Raw genomic sequence first — 20,781 nt, 5'->3', positions numbered from 1 at the left:
GTGAGTGAGTTGGGGATCAAACCCAGAACTGTCTGACAAATACAATGAGCCACCCATCACAGTTACAATACAATGCATAGTGTAGCCCATGCATAAATAGACTTGTCTTGTACTTGTTGACCATTTTCTAGGCCAATCTGTAAGTCATTATTGTAATCAGCCCTGTGCAAGGCCTGATATTTCCATGACAGTTAATATTTTCTTGTGTGGATTACATACTTCTTAGCAGAAAAGAGCAGCGCAGAATGGGTCTATATTGCCAAGTAACTATTACGGAGCAGTGTCTGAAATAATTATGAAACCTAACAAGACAGTCTGGCAGGTGACCCATAGAAGTGTTGCCTGCCCATCTTCAAAGTAACCTGCCAGTAATTCAAACATTATAAATATTGAAAAATCACGAAAAATAAGAGACAAATTGCATCTTGATTCAGTTGAAATAATGCTTAAAGTGAGTGAGTGAGTTTGGTTTTACGCCTCTTTTAGCAATATTCCAGCAATATCACGGCGGAGGACACCAGAAATGGGCTTCACACATTGTACCCATGTCGGGAATCGAACCCGGGTCTTCGGCGTGATGAGCGAACGCTTAAACCACTAGGCTACCCGACTGCCCCAATAATGCTTAAAATTACTTGAGAATCTACAAGACATTATAATATAACTGAATACATAAACTGGCTGAAAATAGTCTGCCAGACAGTTGGGCAGGTGGTAGAGAATTTCATGCATCCCGACAGAGGTCACCAGCCATGGGCAGGCGGGTCGGCAGTTATTTCCGACACTGTTATAGAGAAAGTTTTAGTATCATTGATGTTTCATCTTTGTTCACTTGTGTCAATCTCTGTAAACAAATTTAACTGTATGGTTTTATCTTAATGGTCTTAATAAATATGTTTGTTTTAATTGTCTATGTACCTTCAATGGTTATTAAGGTGAATACGGTAATTCACAGAGTGTCTGTTTGTTTGGGAGGAAACCCATGAGTCCACAAGCAAAGGTATGGTGCTGAAAATCAAGGATCATACAGACGGATCGTGGGATTTGTTCACTGGATCCTGACATGCCTAAGGGACATAAATCTGTATAGCAAATTGTGGCACCGGTGTTGAAGTGGCCACCTTCTTCCCCCGAAACTGTTAACATGCGTGGTGCTTCTGGAATAGTTTTCCATTAGACATTCGCTTGATACTATCCATATTGCAATAGTTTTTTATGATTTATCAATAGATTATGAGTTATTTCTTTTTGTCGTTGCCTTTTTCATAACAAATTGCCCCATAAAACCGGCATATTTATACAAAAACAAAATGTTCATGACAGCTGTCGCTTCAATGTCCTGTTAGGTACTAAATTTCCTCCATTTAATTTATAAGTTACCCTTGAAATTACAGGGAAAAAACCCAGAGTTATGAGGAGGAAAAAACTTCAGCTTGTATCATAACATAGAATAGTAATTCAATATGTAGCATACAGAAACCAGACATTCATAATTCATAAATGGTCCCAGCACCTGACATGTTTATCTGGGATGATGGGAGGGTTCCCTGCATAGAGGCTGGCTGCTCAAACAACCACAGCAGCAACATGTGTAGTCCTGCACAATGACCGTGGAATATATTTATTTTATGAAAAAACAAAATCTAGAAATGCATACAAAGCAAGTCTAGCCTGTTCAAGCTAGCTCTATTCCACACAGCATAGGGAATTTTTAGAGTCAAGAAGGATATTGTGTAACATATGATTTCAGAGTGAGTGTGAGTGAGTGAGTTGGGTTTAACGCCGCTTTTAACAGTATTCCAGTTATATCACGGCGTGTCAGCTTAATGTGGGAGGAAAGACCGAAGTGATGCAGGTCTCAGATGTTTACCACTTCGGTGAAACCCACGAGCACGGGTATGGTGCTGACAAACCTAGAAACATAATTGGGGCGAACCGGGATTGGAACCCACAATCATAGGTTTCTGGCGTGCCCAAGGGACGCAACTCTGCACAGCGAATCGCGGCGCCTCAGACGACTGGGCCACCCGTGCCCCCTGATTTCAGAGACTAAATGTTAGTCTACGACATGTGATGCCGAGTTGGTGCTCTTACTGCCAAGATGTCAGGGGCAACGTTACGCAACATCTTTGAATTACAGTAAACCACGGTTATAACGAACTCAAAGGGACCACTAATTTTAGTTTGTAATAACAGTTGTTCGTTAAAAGCATATATACATCATATACACAGCAAATGGCTGGGACAAAAAAAAAATCAGTTTGTATATCCGTCAGTTCATTTTAAGCGTGTTCTTTACAAACATGGTCTAGTGTATAGGGTTTATGGGTCTGCTAACCTTATACAAATAACCACTTTTAATAAGGTCAATATGCCAAAACCACTCTTGACAAGGTCAATATGCCAAAACCACTCTTGACAAGGTCTATACGCCAAAACCACTCTTGACAAGGTCAATATGCGAAAACAAGGAGGACCAGATCCCTGGGGTGACCTAACTGGACCGAGGCTGCCGAAGGAATCTGGTTCTAAGGTCCTTGTTTTCGAATATTGATCTCATAAAAAGAAATAATTTGTTTTGTTATACAAAAATTCACATTAAAGTTATGAAGCCTTTAAGCCATCCCCTGATTCATAAAAGTAACTTAGCTGCGAACCAAAAAATGTTAGTATACCAGATGCCATCTTGTTTTCGAGCAGACGAGTCAATATTCAGCACGTGATAGGTCAATATTGATCATGTGACGAGTCAATATTCGAGGTGAGTGTCAGTCACATGATTTGGGGGTCTACATGGAAATACATTGTTTTGTCACATGGTACAGATTAACCAATGGAATTGCAAGATTCGTAATAGAGGTATGACTGCTCTTGGAAAAGGAGAATGACATTATTTTTATTTATATTTAAACTTGACTGGTTTGAAGAAAATTGGAAGGGATTTTTCACATAAATTTCAACAGCAACACATCTTATTTCAACCAACCCGAGGTTGCTATATTGCTGAAATAATGCCGTTGTGATGTTATGTTAACTCACTCATTCACTGCTAAGGGTAATAAGAAACTCTAAAAAGAAAGGTGTTGATGGGGTTATCAAACAAAATTTTATAAGGGAACCTGAAATTATTTTCTGGAAATGTCTGCAATCCTAAGTATCTTTAGCTTGGACTCTTCCATTATAGATATTCACAAACATGATGCTAAGTTCTGTCTGGGGTGATCGCCTCCGTGGTGTCGTGGATAGAGTGTCTGCCCAGACAGCAGGTCGGTGGTTCAATCGCCAAAAGACGTGTCATATAAAAGATGTTAAAGAATGTTACTTGTTGTTACCCTGGCACTCGATAAAGCAAGCACTGGATGTCTGGGAAACAGCATACTGTGTCTGAGTGGGTTCCATGTTAAACTGCAGCATGGTATCTCTGTGAGCCAGCATAAGTCTGGACTTGCCGAAACAGTCACAAACACATGTGTATGCACGTCACTATATGAGTGAAATAATCTTAAATGCAACGTTAAGCCCCTTTTAAACCCACCCCTTCTGTCTGGGGAGAATAGAGTCCCGATATTTGCTGATTGGCAGATCCTTCCAAACCTGCACTGGTCACGTTTCGTTCAATTTAGATGAAAGGAACCAGTGGTTCTCCTGTTACACGTGGCATGGCAGACAAAATCATCGTCACTGAAAACATCATTTTGAAAGAAACAAGCAACTACTAAACTGAAAAGGACCCCGAGAGAGATGGGAGAAACCTATCGAAAATCCAGACTTGCTTTATGTAGCGCTACAGCATTACAGTGAGGGCTGGGCAGACTAATATCTTCCGCTAGTCTCTGAAATGAACATATTTTACAGAAAAAACAGTTGTTTAATTATAGTTATAAAATATGATAAAAACGAGCCCAGAGACTTTCTTCATTTTCAGATACTGCAGTAATCTAGACTTGCCAAACATAAACCTGCATGCGCTGTATTGGATATCTTTGTTTCAGGGTCTGTATGATGGACTTAAGGACTTAAGGACTGGGTGGAAGGGAAAATAATATGGTTCAGGGACTATGAGACATCATGTGACTTCTGCCAATGTGATTAAATCAGAGAAATGATTTTACAAGATATCACCCAACTTTAACCCCCTTTTCACCTGATCCCATCAATCCGGGGATGATATCTCTATATTTGCCGACCACATCTCACCAATTTCGAAGAATGGAACCACTGGTTACAGTCGGAATGGCACCACATGGGTCTCTGTAAACAAACGCCCCTGCCTCTTCCCCTCTCCCCCGCCATGTCGTTCATTCATCACACTCTTACAGCAATTTGTTTTATTTGTGTTGGAGGTAGGAGAAATTAGCAACTCTTCAACTGACAAAAACATCTGCCTGATTTAAATACTTGATGGATGAATTTTTTAAACACAGGTGCTGCATTGTCGTGACATGTACCACTTAGCTACTTAGCTGTAAAACAAACAATGCATATCACAAACTAACATAAAAACAGTCCAGACTATTGATCAGCAATGGGAAGCTTGTGGGAAGCTTTCTATACAGTTGTTACTTAACGGAAATCTTCGCTAAGAAAACAATTTGTACTTAACAAAAGGTTTAGGTTAATTGAATCTGGGTTCTCTAAGTGTACTTCTTATCAATTCAGGAAAAAAATGAGAATGTCAGGAATTCAGAAATTTGTACGGAACATGGGAATACAAAAAGAGATATTTTCACTTAATACTCAGTATTAGCTTTCTCTAGAATATACTCAAAAATATACGACATTACTACATGATATCGAGTTATATGATTGGAGGAAAGTTCAAAGATGATTTTTTTACAAAAGGTTGCTGTACCATTAATAATTTAACATTTAGCTTTTTTTGTCTATATCAACATACATAGCTATGATCATAAATGGGGGATTTTGTTTCAGAAAGAGATAAACTAAGTTAATGAAATAAAAGTAAATTTAAAAAACTAAATACGTCATTTCATCTTTGTAAAATAAGAATAGAATATCAAACAAAATCTTCATAACCTCGAAAATAACACGGCTTTTAAGCAAGGCATATCACACTTCTTGAGGGTGTTAAATTAACCGAAGTCAATAATCACTGAATGTTTAATTGAGCATGCGTTGGCTAATGACAACCATATGTTCTCGACTCGTTAGGTGAAACAACGTGAACACAGCCAATCCAACTTACTCTCTCACTCACTCACAACAGCGAAGTGTCACCTAACACGAAGTGTCTCCAACATGACAAATGTTCCTCAACATGTCTCACTCACTCACTCAGTCACACACATCTCTCTCACAACAGCGAAGGGACAACTAACACCAATTGTCTCCAATACTGCAAATATTCCTTTACATTTTGATTCCTCATACCCAAACCTGAAAAAATCTTCAAACAAAATCCATCTGTTTGGTTTCCAACAGTTGTCCTTGGCATTGATGGGCATCCGAGCATCTTACTCCCCCGCCCACACAGTCAGACCAACATAGCAGAACTCACGACTCCTCCGCCCACACAGTCAGACCACCATGGCACAACTCACTACTCCTCCACCCACACAGTCAGACCAACATGGCAGAACTCACTACTCCTCCACCCACACAGTGAGGCCAACATGGCAGAACTCACTACTCCCCCGCCCACACAGTCAGACCAACATGGCAGAACTCACTACTCCTCCACCCACACAGTCAGACCAACATGGCACAACTCACTACTCCCCCGCCCACACAGTCAGACCAACATGGCAGAACTCACTACTCCCCCGCCCACACAGTCAGACCAACATGGCAGAACTCAATACACCTCCACCCACACAGTCAGACCAACATGGCACAACTCACTACTCCTCCACCCACACAGTGAGGCCAACATGGCACAACTCACTACTCCCCCGCCCTCACAGTCAGACCAACATTGCACAACTCACTACTCCTCCACCCACACAGTCAGACCAACATGGCACAACTCACTACTCCTCCACCCACACAGTCAGACCAACATGGCACAACTCACTACTCCCCTTCCCACAGTCAGACCAACATGGCACAACTCACTACTCCCCCGCCCACATAGTGAGGACAACATGGCAGAACTCTCTACTCCCTCGCCCACAGTCAGACCAACATGGCAGAACTCACTACTCCCCCGCCATCACAGTCAGTCCAACATGGCACAACTCACTTCTTCTCCACCCAGACAGTCAGACCAACATGGCAGAACTCACTACTTCTCCGCCCAGACAGTCAGACCAACATGGCACAACTCACTACTCCTCCACCCACACAGTCAGACCATCATGGCACAACTCACTACTCCCCCGCCAACACAGTCAGACCAACATGGCACAACTCACTACACCTCCACCCACACAGTCAGACCAACATGGCACAACTCACTACTCCCCTGCCCACACAGTCAGACCAACATGGCACAACTCACTACTCCCCCGCCTACATAGTGAGGCCAACATGGCAGAACTCTCTACTCCCTTGCCCACAGTCAGACCAACATGGCAGAACTCACTACTCCCCCGCCATCACAGTCAGTCCAACATGGCACAACTCACTACTCCTCCACCCACACAGTCAGACTAACATGGCACAACTCACTACTCCTCCACCCACACAGTCAGACCAACATGGCACAACTCACTACTCCCCTTCCCACACAGTCAGACCAACATGGCACAACTCACTACTCCTCCACCCTCACAGTCAGACCAACATGGCACAACTCACTACTCCTCCACCCACACAGTCAGACCAACATGGCAGAACTCACTACTCCCCTTCCCACACAGTCAGACCAACATGGCACAACTCACTACTCCCCCGCCCTCACAGTCAGACCAACATGGCACAACTCACTACTCCCCTTCCCACAGTCAGACCAACATGGCACAACTCACTACTCCTCCGCCCACACAGTCAGACCAACATGGCACAACTCACTACTCCCCTTCCCACAGTCAGACCAACATGGCACAACTCACTACTCCCCCGCCCACACAGTCAGACCAACATGGCACAACTCACTACTCCCCCGCCCCAAAGTCAGACCAACATGGCACAACTCACTACTCCCCCGCCCACACAGTCAGACCAACATGGCAGAACTCACTACACCTCCACCCACACAGTTAGGCCAACATGGCAGAACTCTCTACTCCCCCGCCCACACAGTCAGACCAACATGGCACAACTCACACAACAATTGAATAGTTATTCTATAACAAGCCATTATCTCTTCAAACATTTCACAGAGGTATCAAATTCTAGCAGATTCAACCCGGCTTAATTCAATATGCTTCCAAATGTATTCATGTTTTGTGTTCCCCATCACCCTAATGGCGGAACTATTGTGTCTCTCTGATACTCTACTTCATTAAATTTCATGTCAGACTGTTTCAACAATAAAAAACACAGAAGGCTCCATCACATCTAATAGCAATGATGCATTGTGGGAACTAAAATTTGAATAAAATGTTGTTTTCAAATAAAAGCTTTCATTTGAACGTGCATTGTAATAGATAAAAATATATTTGAAACAAAAACAGAGAAATCCATTTGATGAGTTGTGTGTGCTGGTACATGGATGCAGCGCTAATGTTCATCCATGAAAGTAGCTATTGCAGGTGTCTCATATACAAAAGTTCTCACAGCATAGAGGGGAATCAGACTGAAGTCTCTCTTAAAATGGTCATGGGCACTGCTGATAGAGAATTTGTCCTTTGAATAATTTTTTTCCCAATATGCGGATAAGATAAGATAAGATAGATAAGATAATATTTATTGAAGAAACGTTCCATTACGGGACAGATGCAATTTTAAAAGACAAGACATTATGATTCATATATACATATATACAGACATACATAATTTACATTCCTGTAGACACATACAAAACCAAAACAATCAATATTACATATTTGATGATATTATTATACATAAAATGTCAACGGTTGACTATGAAGGAGTATTTATTGTTTGATAGGATAGATAGGGAAACAAATGGAGTTGATATTGACTGCTTCATTATTTGACAGGATGTAGTGAAATAATTTGTCTTCATGACTGTGGACATTTACATTTACATTTTGTATGGATAATTTTCCAAAGAGTATATTTCTTTCTTGAGTGTGTTTAATACAATACCGTGAATTAAGTAGTGTTTTTCGTCATCAATGGTTAAACATGTAGAGCATAGCCATCTGATGTAGTGGGGTTGGTTGCTTTGTATGTCTTCCAAGTTCAATATTTAATTTATGGTTACTTAATCTTAGTTTAGAAAAGTGCACTCGATATTTTCTTACTTTACAGTGATTGAGATTGGGTTCTAATTTTATTTCATTTTTAACTATCCTGTATGTCCTAAGTTTGTTTCCTGTGCTGTGCCTCTTGTTGCATTTACATCTTGAAGAGATTCCTTGAAGAGGGAGTTGAATTTAGATTTGATTGTCTCTTTGAATATTGGTGATAGGAAAGCTGAAGTACTCAAATTAAGTTTTCCTAAAAATAGATTAAGCTGGTAAACCCATCCTAATCGTTTATTCACCAAATATGTACTTTCTGTAAAAGAGTTCTGAAGTATTATGTTTTTGGAAGAACAAACACGGTGATAAAAATTTGCTATTTTGATTAATACTGTGTAGATAAGAGGGTAGAGTCCTAGTTCTGCTCGGCTTGCCCAGTTGTGTGTTTTTTTGTTGACACCTAACATGGATTTACAAAATTTGAGCTGCAGTTTCTCAGGGATAAATGAATCAAAGTTGTTCAGGAGGATTGATTTTACACCCCAGATTTCACTATTATATAAAATTACTGGCTCAATTAATGTTTTAAATAGTTTGCAAGCAAGAGCTATGGGTATATCTTGGTTAAAAATGTGGACTGAAGCTTGTGGTGGGCCCCTAGGCCTTTTTTCAAGAGAGGTTTAGCACTGTTTTTAAGTTTACCATTTGCTTCGAATTATATCCTAAATAATGATAACTATCCGTAACTAGTATTTTTGTATCACCCATGGTCCTAGTATTCTTTTCTTCTGTTTTAATTGATTTTCCAAACACTACAACATTTGTTTTGTCACTATTAATCTTTAGGTTATTTGTGGCACAAAATACTCTTAGTCCATCAAGTATCACTTGTAGTTTTTGGGGGGAATCGGCAAATAGAACTAAATCATCGGCAAATGACAAATGTTGAAACCATTAAGTGTTATATTATTGCTATCAGATTTGATATAATGTGGAAGATCATTGAGGAATATATTAAATAATGTGGGAGACACAATGCATCCTTGTCGTACCCCAATGTTGGATTTAAAGGATTGTGAAATGCCCTTGTCAGTTTTCACTTTATGAGAGATATCACTGTATAGTGATGATATTATTTTAAATATATTTCCTGAGATTTTATTTGATAATACCTTTGTTAGGAGTAGTGATCTGTCAACTGAATCAAAGGCCTTTTGAAAATCTACAAAGCAAGTGTATAGTTTTTTCTTATAACTTTTTGTAGAATCTATTATGCATGCCTTTGTATGTAAAGAAACAAATTATTTCTCAAAGTAATACCACTTTCATATTCCTAAATATTTTTCACATTCCCAAATGTTTCACATTCTTCATAACATTCCAAGAAAATCAACGAACTAAATCAGCTAATTACAAGAGAGAAACTGAGGCTCATAAAAATCAGTTTCATATGCGATGAAAATCACTGGAGGAATATAAATGGTTTTCACTTGATGAGCACAAAGAAAGGTGTCTAAGCCAATTCCATCCCCTCAACCTCTCCCCTCTCAGTTACCCCTCCCCCAGCACCTTCCCCCACTGCCCCAGGGCACTCTTCCTCCAAATGTGTCCCAGCTGCCTGGCATGGTTTCCCCACAAGATGGCAACACTTGAGTGTTTGAACTTACATCAAAGTGGCCTACCATCCAACACATCATGTGTCTTCACTACACCAACCTTCCCTGACTGCCTAATAGATCGGTGTTGTTCAAATCGTGAATTAATATTTGATGCTATCATTGTTTAGTTCCACAGCTGATACATCTTTCAACACTGGTTCAGTGTGCGTGGTTACCGCGGACGGAATGTGTACGATACAATGTGCTAGCCTTATACTGACAACTAAATTCCTCTTCAGCACCACTGAGGATGTTAATTATTTAGCAACCAGTTTATTCATTGGATACACACAATAACAATTTTCTCACGACCAAATTATGAAGTTTTTCAATCTAAATCTGATGGGTCTAGCCCATTGGTCTGATGAATCGTAACATAATGAGACCAAACCATATTGTTCTAACTACATTGTGAAATCCCTGACCTAAATACATGCATTGCTATCTAGAGTACAAATATATATCCTTTATCTTCAACCTTTCATGAAATACAGTTGGCATTAATATTTCACTTCAGAGAGGTCCTGATCAGGGCACTGATCCACAAAGTGATCTTACTGCATAAGACCATGTTAAAGTATGTGAGTAACGATCACCTTAGCGCCAATATCGCTTGGGATAGCCAAGTACAAGATGATGATGAAGTGATTGAGAGGATGTTGTTTTATGGAGCAGCAAGGATTTATGTTTGTTTGTTTGTGTGTTTGTTGTTTAATGCCACACTTAGCAATATTCCAGCTATATGATGGCGGTCTGTAAATAACAGACAATCCAGTGACTGACATCATGAGCATTGATCCATTCAATTGGCCTATGTGTACAGTCTGGACCAGGCAACCAATGGCCTGTGAATACAGTCTGGACCAGGCAACCTAGTGGTTGATATTGTGAGCAGCAACCCACTCCATTGACTGTGATGTCACAAACACAAACATCCATCTTCACTTGCACCTATTGGGGATATTCCTTCTAATTCCAACTAATACTGTCCAAAGGTGAACAGATCGTTATAGCAATCGACTATCCTCAATGAGTGAGTGATATAGTTTTACGTCAATTTTAGCACATTGAGGGACACCAGAAATGGGCTTCACATATTGTGGCTGTGTGGGAAATCGAACCTGGGTCGTCGTTATGAAGCGCAAACACATTAACCGCAAGGCTACCCCATTGCCCAATCTCCTCTGTGACAAGTTCATAGGGGAAATGTTTAGCCAAGACTAACATTTGTTTTATATAAAAATATATGTATATATATATGTACTAAATAAAATCCAAATAGACCCAGAAAAAGTCTTAATTTTCTTGAGCTGATGCAAACTAGACTTGCCAAATGATTCTAGACTTGAGTTTTCTCCTTTTTCAAATTATTCTCAAGGATCTGTTTAGTCTTACATTGAGACATTCTGATCCTTTAAAACACATTTAGTACTGTTCACTGGTTAAGAATACAATTAGGAGTTTTAAAATTTGAGAAATGGAACTTACATTCTGTAGTTAAACTGATTGGCAAATTAAATGTACTGATGAGAAAAACCCAGCCAAGGAATCTTAAGTGGCTCATACCAATACCTCCTGGTGAAATAACTCTCCTTGGAGAGCCAAAATAATCGCTTCAAAAGTTGATATATTTACCCTTTGATATTCCAGGGCAAAGTAGGGCATAAACCTCTTGGTTGTCATGAGTGAATGAGTAACAATTTTACATCACTCAAAGCAATATTCCAAATCATGGCAGGACAAAGTAAAAATCAAACAATAGTTCTCAAGAAAAAAACAGAGTGAAAAGCGAACACATTCTGGTTTAGATCTGATCAAAGTTTTCTTATGTTTATCTGGACACACAGGAAAGAGTGAGTGAGTGAGATGGGTTTAACGCCGTTTAACAGTACTCCAGTTATATCGCGGCGTGTCCGCTTAGTGTGGGAGGAAAGCCCGAAGAGATACCAGGTCTCAGACGTTGTGGCAACCATATTACCCTCCCTACAACCGTGTACTCAGTTACCCCGATCAAACCCTTGTGGCAACCATATTACCCTCCCTACAACTGTGTACTCAGTTACCCCGATCAAACAGTTGTGGCAACCATATTACCCTCCCTACAACTGTGTACTCAGTTACCCCGATCAAACCCTTGTGGCAACCATATTACACTCCCTACAACTGTGTACTCAGTTACCCCGATCAAACCCTTGTGGCAACCATAATACTCTCCCTACAACCGTGTACTCAGTTACCCCGATCAAACCCTTGTGGCAACCATATCACCCTCCCTACAACTGTGTACTCAGTTACCCCGATCAAACCCTTGTGGCAACCATATTACACTCCCTACAACTGTTTACTCAGTTACCCCGATCAAACCCCTGAGGCAACCATATTACCCTCCCTACAACTGTGTACTCAGTTACCCCGATCAAACCCTTGTGGCAACCATATTACACTCCCTATAACTGTGTACTCAGTTACCCCGATCAAACCCTTGTGGCAACCATACTACCCTACCTACAAGTGTGTACTCAGTTACCCTGATCAAACAGTTGTGGCAACCATATTACCCTCCCTACAACTGTGTACTCAGTTACCCCGATCAAACAGTTGTGGCAACCATATTACACTCCCTACAACTGTGTACTCAGTTACCCCGATCAAACCCCCGAAGCAACCATATTACCCTCCCTACAACCGTGTACTCAGTTACCCTGATCAAACCCTTGTGGCAACCATATTACCCTACCTACAACCATGTACTCAGTTACCCCGATCAAACCCTTGTGGCAACCATATTACCCTCCCTACAACCGTGTACTCAGTAACCCCGATCAAACCCCTGAAGCAACCATATTACCCTCCCTACAACTGTGTACTCAGTCACCGCGATCAAACCCTTGTGGCAACCATATTACCCTCCCTACAACTGTGTACTCAGTTACCCCGATCAAACCCTTGTGGCAACCATATTACACTCCCTACAACTGTGTACTCAGTTACCCCGATCAAACCCTTGTGGCAACCATATTACCCTCCCTACAACTGTGTACTCAGTTACCCCAATCAAATCCGAGGGGTACCTAAATATTACCTGACGCCCCTACACAAACCTCTGTTACCCCAATCAAATCCGGGGGGTACCTAAATGTCGCCCAGTCCCTCCCTCCCGATGTACTGCACTACCCCTGACCTACAATGCCTCCACCTACGACAAGTCAGTACAAACATAGCCCAGATCATCAAGAAATAGACACCCAGTTCTTTTCTTCTCAACATGATCCTCTAACATTGGCCCATGAGAACGAGGAGCCCTGCAGTGATGAAACATGATTCTGAGTAGGCTGAACGAGACACAGCTCATTGACACACACATTACACACATTGCCATGATGCATCTGTGACCAGCATTACCAACTGCACACCAATGACTAGCTACAGGGACGTTCAACAATGTGAATACGTTAAAACCTCTTCTCTACCCACATTCAACAACTACCAGTGTGTATTTATTATTGAAGCAGCAAATCTAATAAAGTTGGGACATTGTGAATAATAAAAGAATCACATTTATAACTATTTGCTTGGAATAGGAGCCCAAAGGCCGAAAGCAACTAAACGATTTTCTTAATATCAATAATGAAAGCGACACTGCATTATGATCATTGTCGAACTATATCATCTCAACACGGCAAGTACAGTAGGGTGAACAGTTTCCATCAAAATCATTAAGGACTCAGTTGCAATAAAAAGATTAAACACCCAATATGAAGAAATTTTGAAAGACGTGTCAAAATTTGAAGACAAACACGCCATCAATACTAATTAATGTGACGGAAAAGCGACACCACTTTGTCAAACATGTCATTTTTTTTTTTTAGCTTTACAACTTATAGATTGACATATATTCCCTGCAGTGACCTCAAATTTTTATAACCTACTTTGAATATAAAAGATATAAGAAAAAGTCTCATTCCTTTGGGCAATTCTTTGAGAATATCAAATTTAAAAAAAAGGGGAATTTAGAGTCTCTGAACTGCCAGTTAGAATTAACAGTAATTGAGCTCATTTTTTTCTTCTACAATTTTATAATGAGTGTTCCTAAAAGAAATGGACATTTTTAATACATGTTAAGAGAAGACTTACTTGTTATTGGTTATGGCCTTGTATGAACTGTTATCCTCAGTGGGGAGACTTATATCAACTGAACTAGATCGCATTTGTTTAGGAACATCCAGTGAGCTTTCATCTAGTGATGCTTTTCGGGGACTTTCCTGTTGGGGAACTTGTAAAGGCATATATGCTGCATCCATAGACGATGACCGCTGTTTAATGACCGGCACCTCCAACATGACAGCTGTTCGATACAATTTATCCGAGTCCAAGCTACTGTTTCTGGAATTAACTTCAACAATTTGGGGGAATTCCTCCTTGCTACCTGATGTCCCTTCGGTGTCACTTGAAAAAATGTCAGCGGAATTGTCATCATCATCGTCCCCAACATCATAATCGTCAAACAACGACGAACTGTCACTGGATATTTCACCATTTTCCAACCTTTCAGCATCCGCCTTTTCCTTTTCTTTCATCAAATTTTCCATATGTAAACAATGTAAACAAACTTTAGGAATATCCAAAGACGCTCTTCTCCTCTCATACCTGGGCACACGCAAACTTTGACTACATTCTTTGTCAGAAATATTTTCATCGGATGATCCCCCGTTCCAGGGAGGGGAAGAGTCAAAGGAATGTGACCGTCTGCCATGCATGTTGACCGGCACTTGAAGTAATTCATCCCCATGTAGGCTACTTGAGTCAAAACTTGACGATCTTCCTCTTTGAGGCTCGATTGGAACTTGAAGGTTTGCGGTACTGCAGTCTACAGATGTAGACCGTTTTTGTCTAGGTAGACAAAGTTTGGGAATCTCAAACGAAGGAGATCGCGACCGGGATCTTTTGAAAAAGTTCAACATGATCTCTGTTGGGGGAATATCACTCAGTGACTCAAAATGTCAGTTAGTTTGGCGAGTTTGGCCATTGCATGAGTTCACTTCCTCCCTTCTCAAGAGCCATGCATATTGGAATGACAAAAATCCACAAGATCAAACTTGTGACACATACAACAATTAGACATAGGAAAGCAGTTCGATGTAAGCCGAGTTTGGAACATTTAGGTGACAACACTGACCGCTGTATGTGCACCGCTGTGACAACATGGTGCTGGACACGTCCACGACGCTGTGTAGAAAAGGGAAGAATCTAATTAGCTCTTCGTTAATGTTTAATGAATTAACACCTGCCTGGTCTTAGCAACTTCTTAGCTGAAACAAATGAGGAACTGAGAGGTAGAACATCCCGGCCTCGACGACACTTGTTCCCATCAATAAGAGATGGAACTTCTACCACAGTACATTGATGTCATCCCAGAGGTGTGCACACGACTTGCACTGACAAAGTTCCCAATAGGGAGTTCGAACCACCAATCAGAACTGCCCTAAACCCTGTGTTGCCTCTGACTGTTCACTGAAGGCTGTCAAGACCGTGGGCTCTCCGCAGCTCTGATCACCGCAGTGCCTCCAGTCAGTATTGGCCAACAATTGATCCAGCAGTAGTAAGCATGCCACTGACATACTCCACACACATGGCTATTATCCAACTGACTGAAGGCCAGGCGGGGGAGGGAGAGCAGAGGAAATATTAACCATTCTACAGCTTCCGTCAGTGTGGTCAGTTGTCTGTGGAATGCTATCTCCTGCCACTTAATACCATGCCTCATCAACCATATGCCGCCTTTTTAACAGGCTATTATACACCAAAATATCAACACACAGACACACACACTAGTTTTCAATCACTCCATTTAGGATTTACAACTGTCATGTTATCAGTGAGAACAGCAGGGGGTGAAACAGAAGAGCTTCCAGGATATTGCTATCTCTCAATGATGACAGCTTGTTGATGGAGTGAACTTGTAAGGGAGGGGAAGGGAAGAGCTGTTCTAAGTCCCATGTACATCCACAGGGATGAAAACAATATACCTCAATGACTATTAAGTAGAAAAGAAATAACTGATCGTACTTTATCAACCAGCGACACAAATATATTCTTTGTTGTTAAATCTATTTACATCATTAATTTCACAATGAATTATTCTGAAATTATTTGGTACTTCTTAATCTATATCGCCATCAATCAGGCAATAAATTCTAAATGTATTTACACAAATAATTGGTTCCTAAGCTAATGTTCACGATATCCATTACATCTTGATGGAAAGATGTGATCAGTTTTACCATAATTGGAAGACCTACCTACATATTCCTGTAAGACTTTCTGAAAGGCATTAATTATCTGTCGGCTATTTATGTAAGACGGAGCATGGTCGCACAGTGCTTATTACTCAACAGACCACATTAAGTTATCACATCAAACAACAGAGGCAGTAGTTTAGTTGTCCATGTACATTTTTCTCTCATAACTTCAGAAACAATACGAGTATTTTTTTGTTTTGTGTCTTGAAGTATAATAACCAGGGCTGAGAATCCAGTGCGTGGTGATCACTGATCCGAGAGTCAGACTGTCAGTTATGTCTCAGAAAATAGCAATGATGGCATTCACATAGAGGGAAATAGATTTTGTGACATATTAATTAACGTGAAGGCGGATATAGCTGGTATACACATGACTGCTCTTTCATAATGTTTTCATTCAAATGTTAATTTTCTCGTGGGAGAACCTCAGGCTAATCATCAAAGGTTCTTCTTCTTACAGATGTTTCTCATGAAAAAGGGCATGATTTTATTCATTTTATTCTAACTTGTCTTCAACAGTTAGGTTAGAAATAATTATTTTTGTCAATATTTGATAATGCAATTAAAAACTAAACTTAATCATGCAAACAAACTTATAATAATCTTCAAACTCCCTCAACAATATATTTGATTGAATTGCTCTTAAAAATGATAATGAAAATTTTAACAAAATTCAACTTAAATGCTCTGATATCAAAATGTTCCTTGATAAAGAGTATTATCTCCACAATCAATTAATAACGATTCTATTCCAACGTTGTCCCCCTAACTCTGGAGGCAGCACGGTGGAATGGCAGTGTTTAGCCCTGCAGTGGTTGTAGGGTTGCCAGGCATAGTCATATCCTTCAGTGTAAAGAGAGGGAGAGTGCCAGGAGAATCAATGAATCTACCTGTAGATCCACCATCAAAACAAGGAGGAATCACTGATCCAATTCCAATGAAATGTTGTAACAAAGACTCATAATTCTCCCTGTGAAATGAAATTGGAATCCTTCTTGTTCGATGGTCTTAATTAAAGCCACGACAACAAGCAGGTGAGAGTTGGATCCAAGACAAACAGGTCATAATTCACCCCACGACAAACGAACTCGATCCTGTTCAACTTCATGAGCGACTGTCACTTCTGTTTATCACTGTGCTAATTATCAGGAGCTTCACAAGGACTGCCTGCCATGGTTACTCTCCATTCTCTTCACAACGGCTTTGTTGGAAGTGTATGATGGGTTCTGTCATATGGATACAGCGTATCCACATTGGGTGAGAGGTATTGCAGGATGAAGCACGCACTGTCTGACTCGGAGTTTCACTATACCACAACACCATTTGTAGGCTGCGTCTGCCGTAGTACTTGTTCTACCACTGGCCGTGCCTGGGGAAGATCACATACACTTGTGCCATTGGATGTGAACTTATAGCTCAATGACGAGGAGGCCTCTCCTCCCTCAAACCTGTCATGTCAAGACTGACATCACGAATCTCAAATACATGGCAAAGTTGTTTTTTAAATGGCAGTATTGATTTATCAATTTCACCTTGGAAAAATAATCTAGCATCTATCGTGATGCCAGTTTGTATAGAGGGTTGTTTTTCATCATATATGTGAACATATCTCTCCTATTAAATATACTGAGTTCATTATTCTTGCTTATTCCATCAGTCTCAAAGCCAAGCCATGATTTTCATAGACTATTTCTTACATGAATGAGATGAAGATTTTATTCACTTATTAACCATATCAAAATAATAAAATAAAATTGGAAAGGAAATATAACCTGACGGGAAGTATTGTAAAATTGACAGATCACCAAAACAAAAATAGGATTTATATTTCACAACCTTTCACATAAGAATTACAATATGAAGCGGAGATTTTGAAATCAATAAAAGTGGGAGACAAAAACATGGATTAATGAAGCAAGTGACAATAGCAACAATGAAAATGTCAAATCTCAGACATCTCGGGGGATTCCTAATGCATTAATTTTGCACATTGTATGACAGGCAAATTGCTCAATGTCAGGCTGATTGTTATTCCTTTCATTTGAAAGTGACAAAGTTGAACATTTCCTATTCAGAAGGGAACCTGTGGAGACTTTCACTGTACGTTTTTCTACCATTGTAAGTTTAATGCCAAAATGGGTGAGATGGGGTGAAGTCAGGTGGGATGAGGTGGGGTGGGGTGAGGTGAGGTGGGGTGAAGTCAGGTGGGGTGAGGTGAGAAGAGGTGAAGTCAGGTGGGGTGAGGTGGGGTGGGATGAAGTCAGGTGGGGTGAGGTGAGGTGGGGTGAAGTCAGGTGGGGTGAGGTGGGAAGAGGTGAAGTCAGGTGGGGTGAGGTGGGGTGGGGTGAAGACAGATGGGGTGAGGTGAGATGGGGTGAAGTCAGGTGGGGTGTGGTGAGGTGGGGTGGGGTGAAGTCAGGCGGGATGAGGTGAGATGAGATTGGGTGAAGTCAGGTGGGGTGAGGTGAGGTGGGGTGGGGTGAAGTCAGGCGGGATGAGGTGAGGTGGGGTGAAGTCAGGTGGGGTGAGGTGAGGTGGGGTGGGGTGAGGTGAGGTGGGGTGGGGTGAAGTCAGGTGGAGTCAGGTGAGAAGGGGTGAAGTCAGGTGGGGTGAGGTGGGGTGGGGTGAAGACAGATGGGGTGAGGTGAGATGGGGTGAAGTCAGGTGGGGTGAGGTGAGGTGGGGTGAAGTCAGATGAGGTGAGATGAGATGGGGTGAAGTCAGGTGGGGTGAGGTGAGGTGGGGTGGGGTGAAGTCTGGTGGGATGAGGTGGATGGGGTGAAGTCAGGTGGGGTGAGGTGAGGTGGGGTGGGGTGGGGTGGGGTGAAGTCAGGTGGGATGAGGTGGGCTGCTGCGTTGAAGAAGGGCTGACTGTGGCGTTAAACGACATAATTCACTCATGCACTTTCATTGACTTATACAGCAATAGTTGCTGACCTTCCAACACTTTGTTTTCATATTGTTTCATATTTATTTATGGCAAAGTCTGACAAACAACTATAGACCCACTGCTGGAAGAAATATCAAAATTGTCAATTAATATTGATTTTCTATCTTAGTGATGTTTTGGTTTCTCATAAAGCTTTCTCCAAACCCTCACGTCGCTCCTTGACCTTTTAAAGCACATTACCTATTTTATCTAGGATCTGCTGATGAAACTATCTTTCTACAATAAAATACATCTATGAAAGACATCACCTGATAGAATATGTTTCAATGAAAATAGTTCAAAGACATTTCAGCCAGGGTATCAGAACATGTTTATATTGACAAAATATTGAGAAATTGCTGTAGAGGACATTGTCAGATGTCGGCACTTGTAGGGGACATTGTTAGATGTCGGCAACCGTAGGGGACATTGTCAGATGTCGGCAACTGTAGGAGACATTGTTAGATGTCGGCAACTGTAGGCGACATTGTTAGATGTCGGCAACTGTAGGAGACATTGTCAGATATTGGCAACTGTGGGAGACATTGTCAGATGTCGGCAACTGTAGGAGACATTGTCAGATGTCGGCAACTGTAGGAGACATTGTCAGATGTCGGCAACTGTAGGAGACATTGTCAGATGTCGGCAACTGTAGGAGACATTGTCAGATGTCGGCAACTGTAGGAGACATTGTTAGATGTCGGCAACTGTAGGAGACATTGTTAGATGTCGGCAACTGTAGGAGACATTGTCAGATGTCGGCAACTGTAGGAGACATTGTCAGATGTCGGCAACTGTAGGAGACATTGCTAGATGTCGGCAACTGTAGGGGACATTCTCTTTTAACGTCTTTTGATATGACATGGCCGGGGATCAAACCAACAACCTTCCGCTCTCCGGGCGGACACTCTACCACTGGACCACAGAGGCAGTCATGTAAACCAAGAACTGCTGTCACTCCACTGGTGTGCTCACCTGTCGTACAGGTAACAAATTGTAATTAAGCAACCCAGCAATAATGGCCTGTAGATGACAGGTAGCCTGATTCATATCATAACAAAATGTGTAATAACTAACATCAATCACACAATGTTTTAGCCTGCTCTGTTATTAACTTTAGCAACAATTCCATACAGATGAAAATGTGAGCAATACTCACACCAGTAAGATTTGTTTACTAATTAGTGAACCAAATATTTATCTATCACCAATATGCCTGTACACCTTGAATGACCCACCGAGCTTTCTCCCCTTCAAAACTAACAGAACTGTTGATGCTGTCAATAAATGTATCAACATTTTACAGAAGTATGCGTGACTCTCTCCAGAGTTTTGTAAACAAATTACTTTCTATGCTCATTGTTAATGTTCATATTTTTCTGGTAACCCTTCCCTGAAAGTCATGAATCTCTGTCATCATGACAACAGCTGGGTGAACATCTGCTTGTTTATTTAAACAAATCTGATTGTATGGATTGGCTATTAGGTTTCCATTATAAACTAATCAAGTATTATTCCAGTTTCATGGATGAGCTGGCTCTAAATGTAAAGTTTGAAGAAATGTCTTTATGTCTCTTCTTAAATTTTTACATCAGATTTTTTTAATTTCAAGATGATTAATA

General features: G+C 41.0%; 1 protein-coding gene across 6 annotated transcripts in view; it reads right to left on the bottom strand.

Moving 5' to 3' along the window:
- Positions 1-15,958, bottom strand: part of LOC124115238 (diacylglycerol kinase zeta-like) — a 178,814-nt gene extending 162,856 nt beyond the window's left edge. For 3 of the 6 annotated variants that reach the window (XM_048402439.1, XM_048402443.1, XM_048402444.1), the window contains exon 1: positions 14,066-15,957. In XM_048402439.1, the coding sequence (XP_048258396.1) occupies positions 14,066-14,892 (827 nt within the window). In that variant the 5' untranslated portion in view covers positions 14,893-15,957. Of the gene's footprint in view, positions 1-14,065 lie in introns of all 6 variants that reach the window. The other 3 variants (XM_048402440.1, XM_048402442.1, XM_048402441.1) reach the window with 3 other exon arrangements.
- Between the last annotated feature and the right edge of the window lie 4,823 nt (positions 15,959-20,781).

This window comes from Haliotis rufescens, unplaced genomic scaffold (assembly GCF_023055435.1).
Source record: "Haliotis rufescens isolate VD_foot unplaced genomic scaffold, xgHalRufe1.0.p SCAF_26, whole genome shotgun sequence".
NCBI classification, from domain to species: domain Eukaryota; kingdom Metazoa; phylum Mollusca; class Gastropoda; order Lepetellida; family Haliotidae; genus Haliotis; species Haliotis rufescens.
Note: the sequence above shows the minus strand (reverse complement) of the source record. Positions and strands in the feature narration are given on the sequence as shown.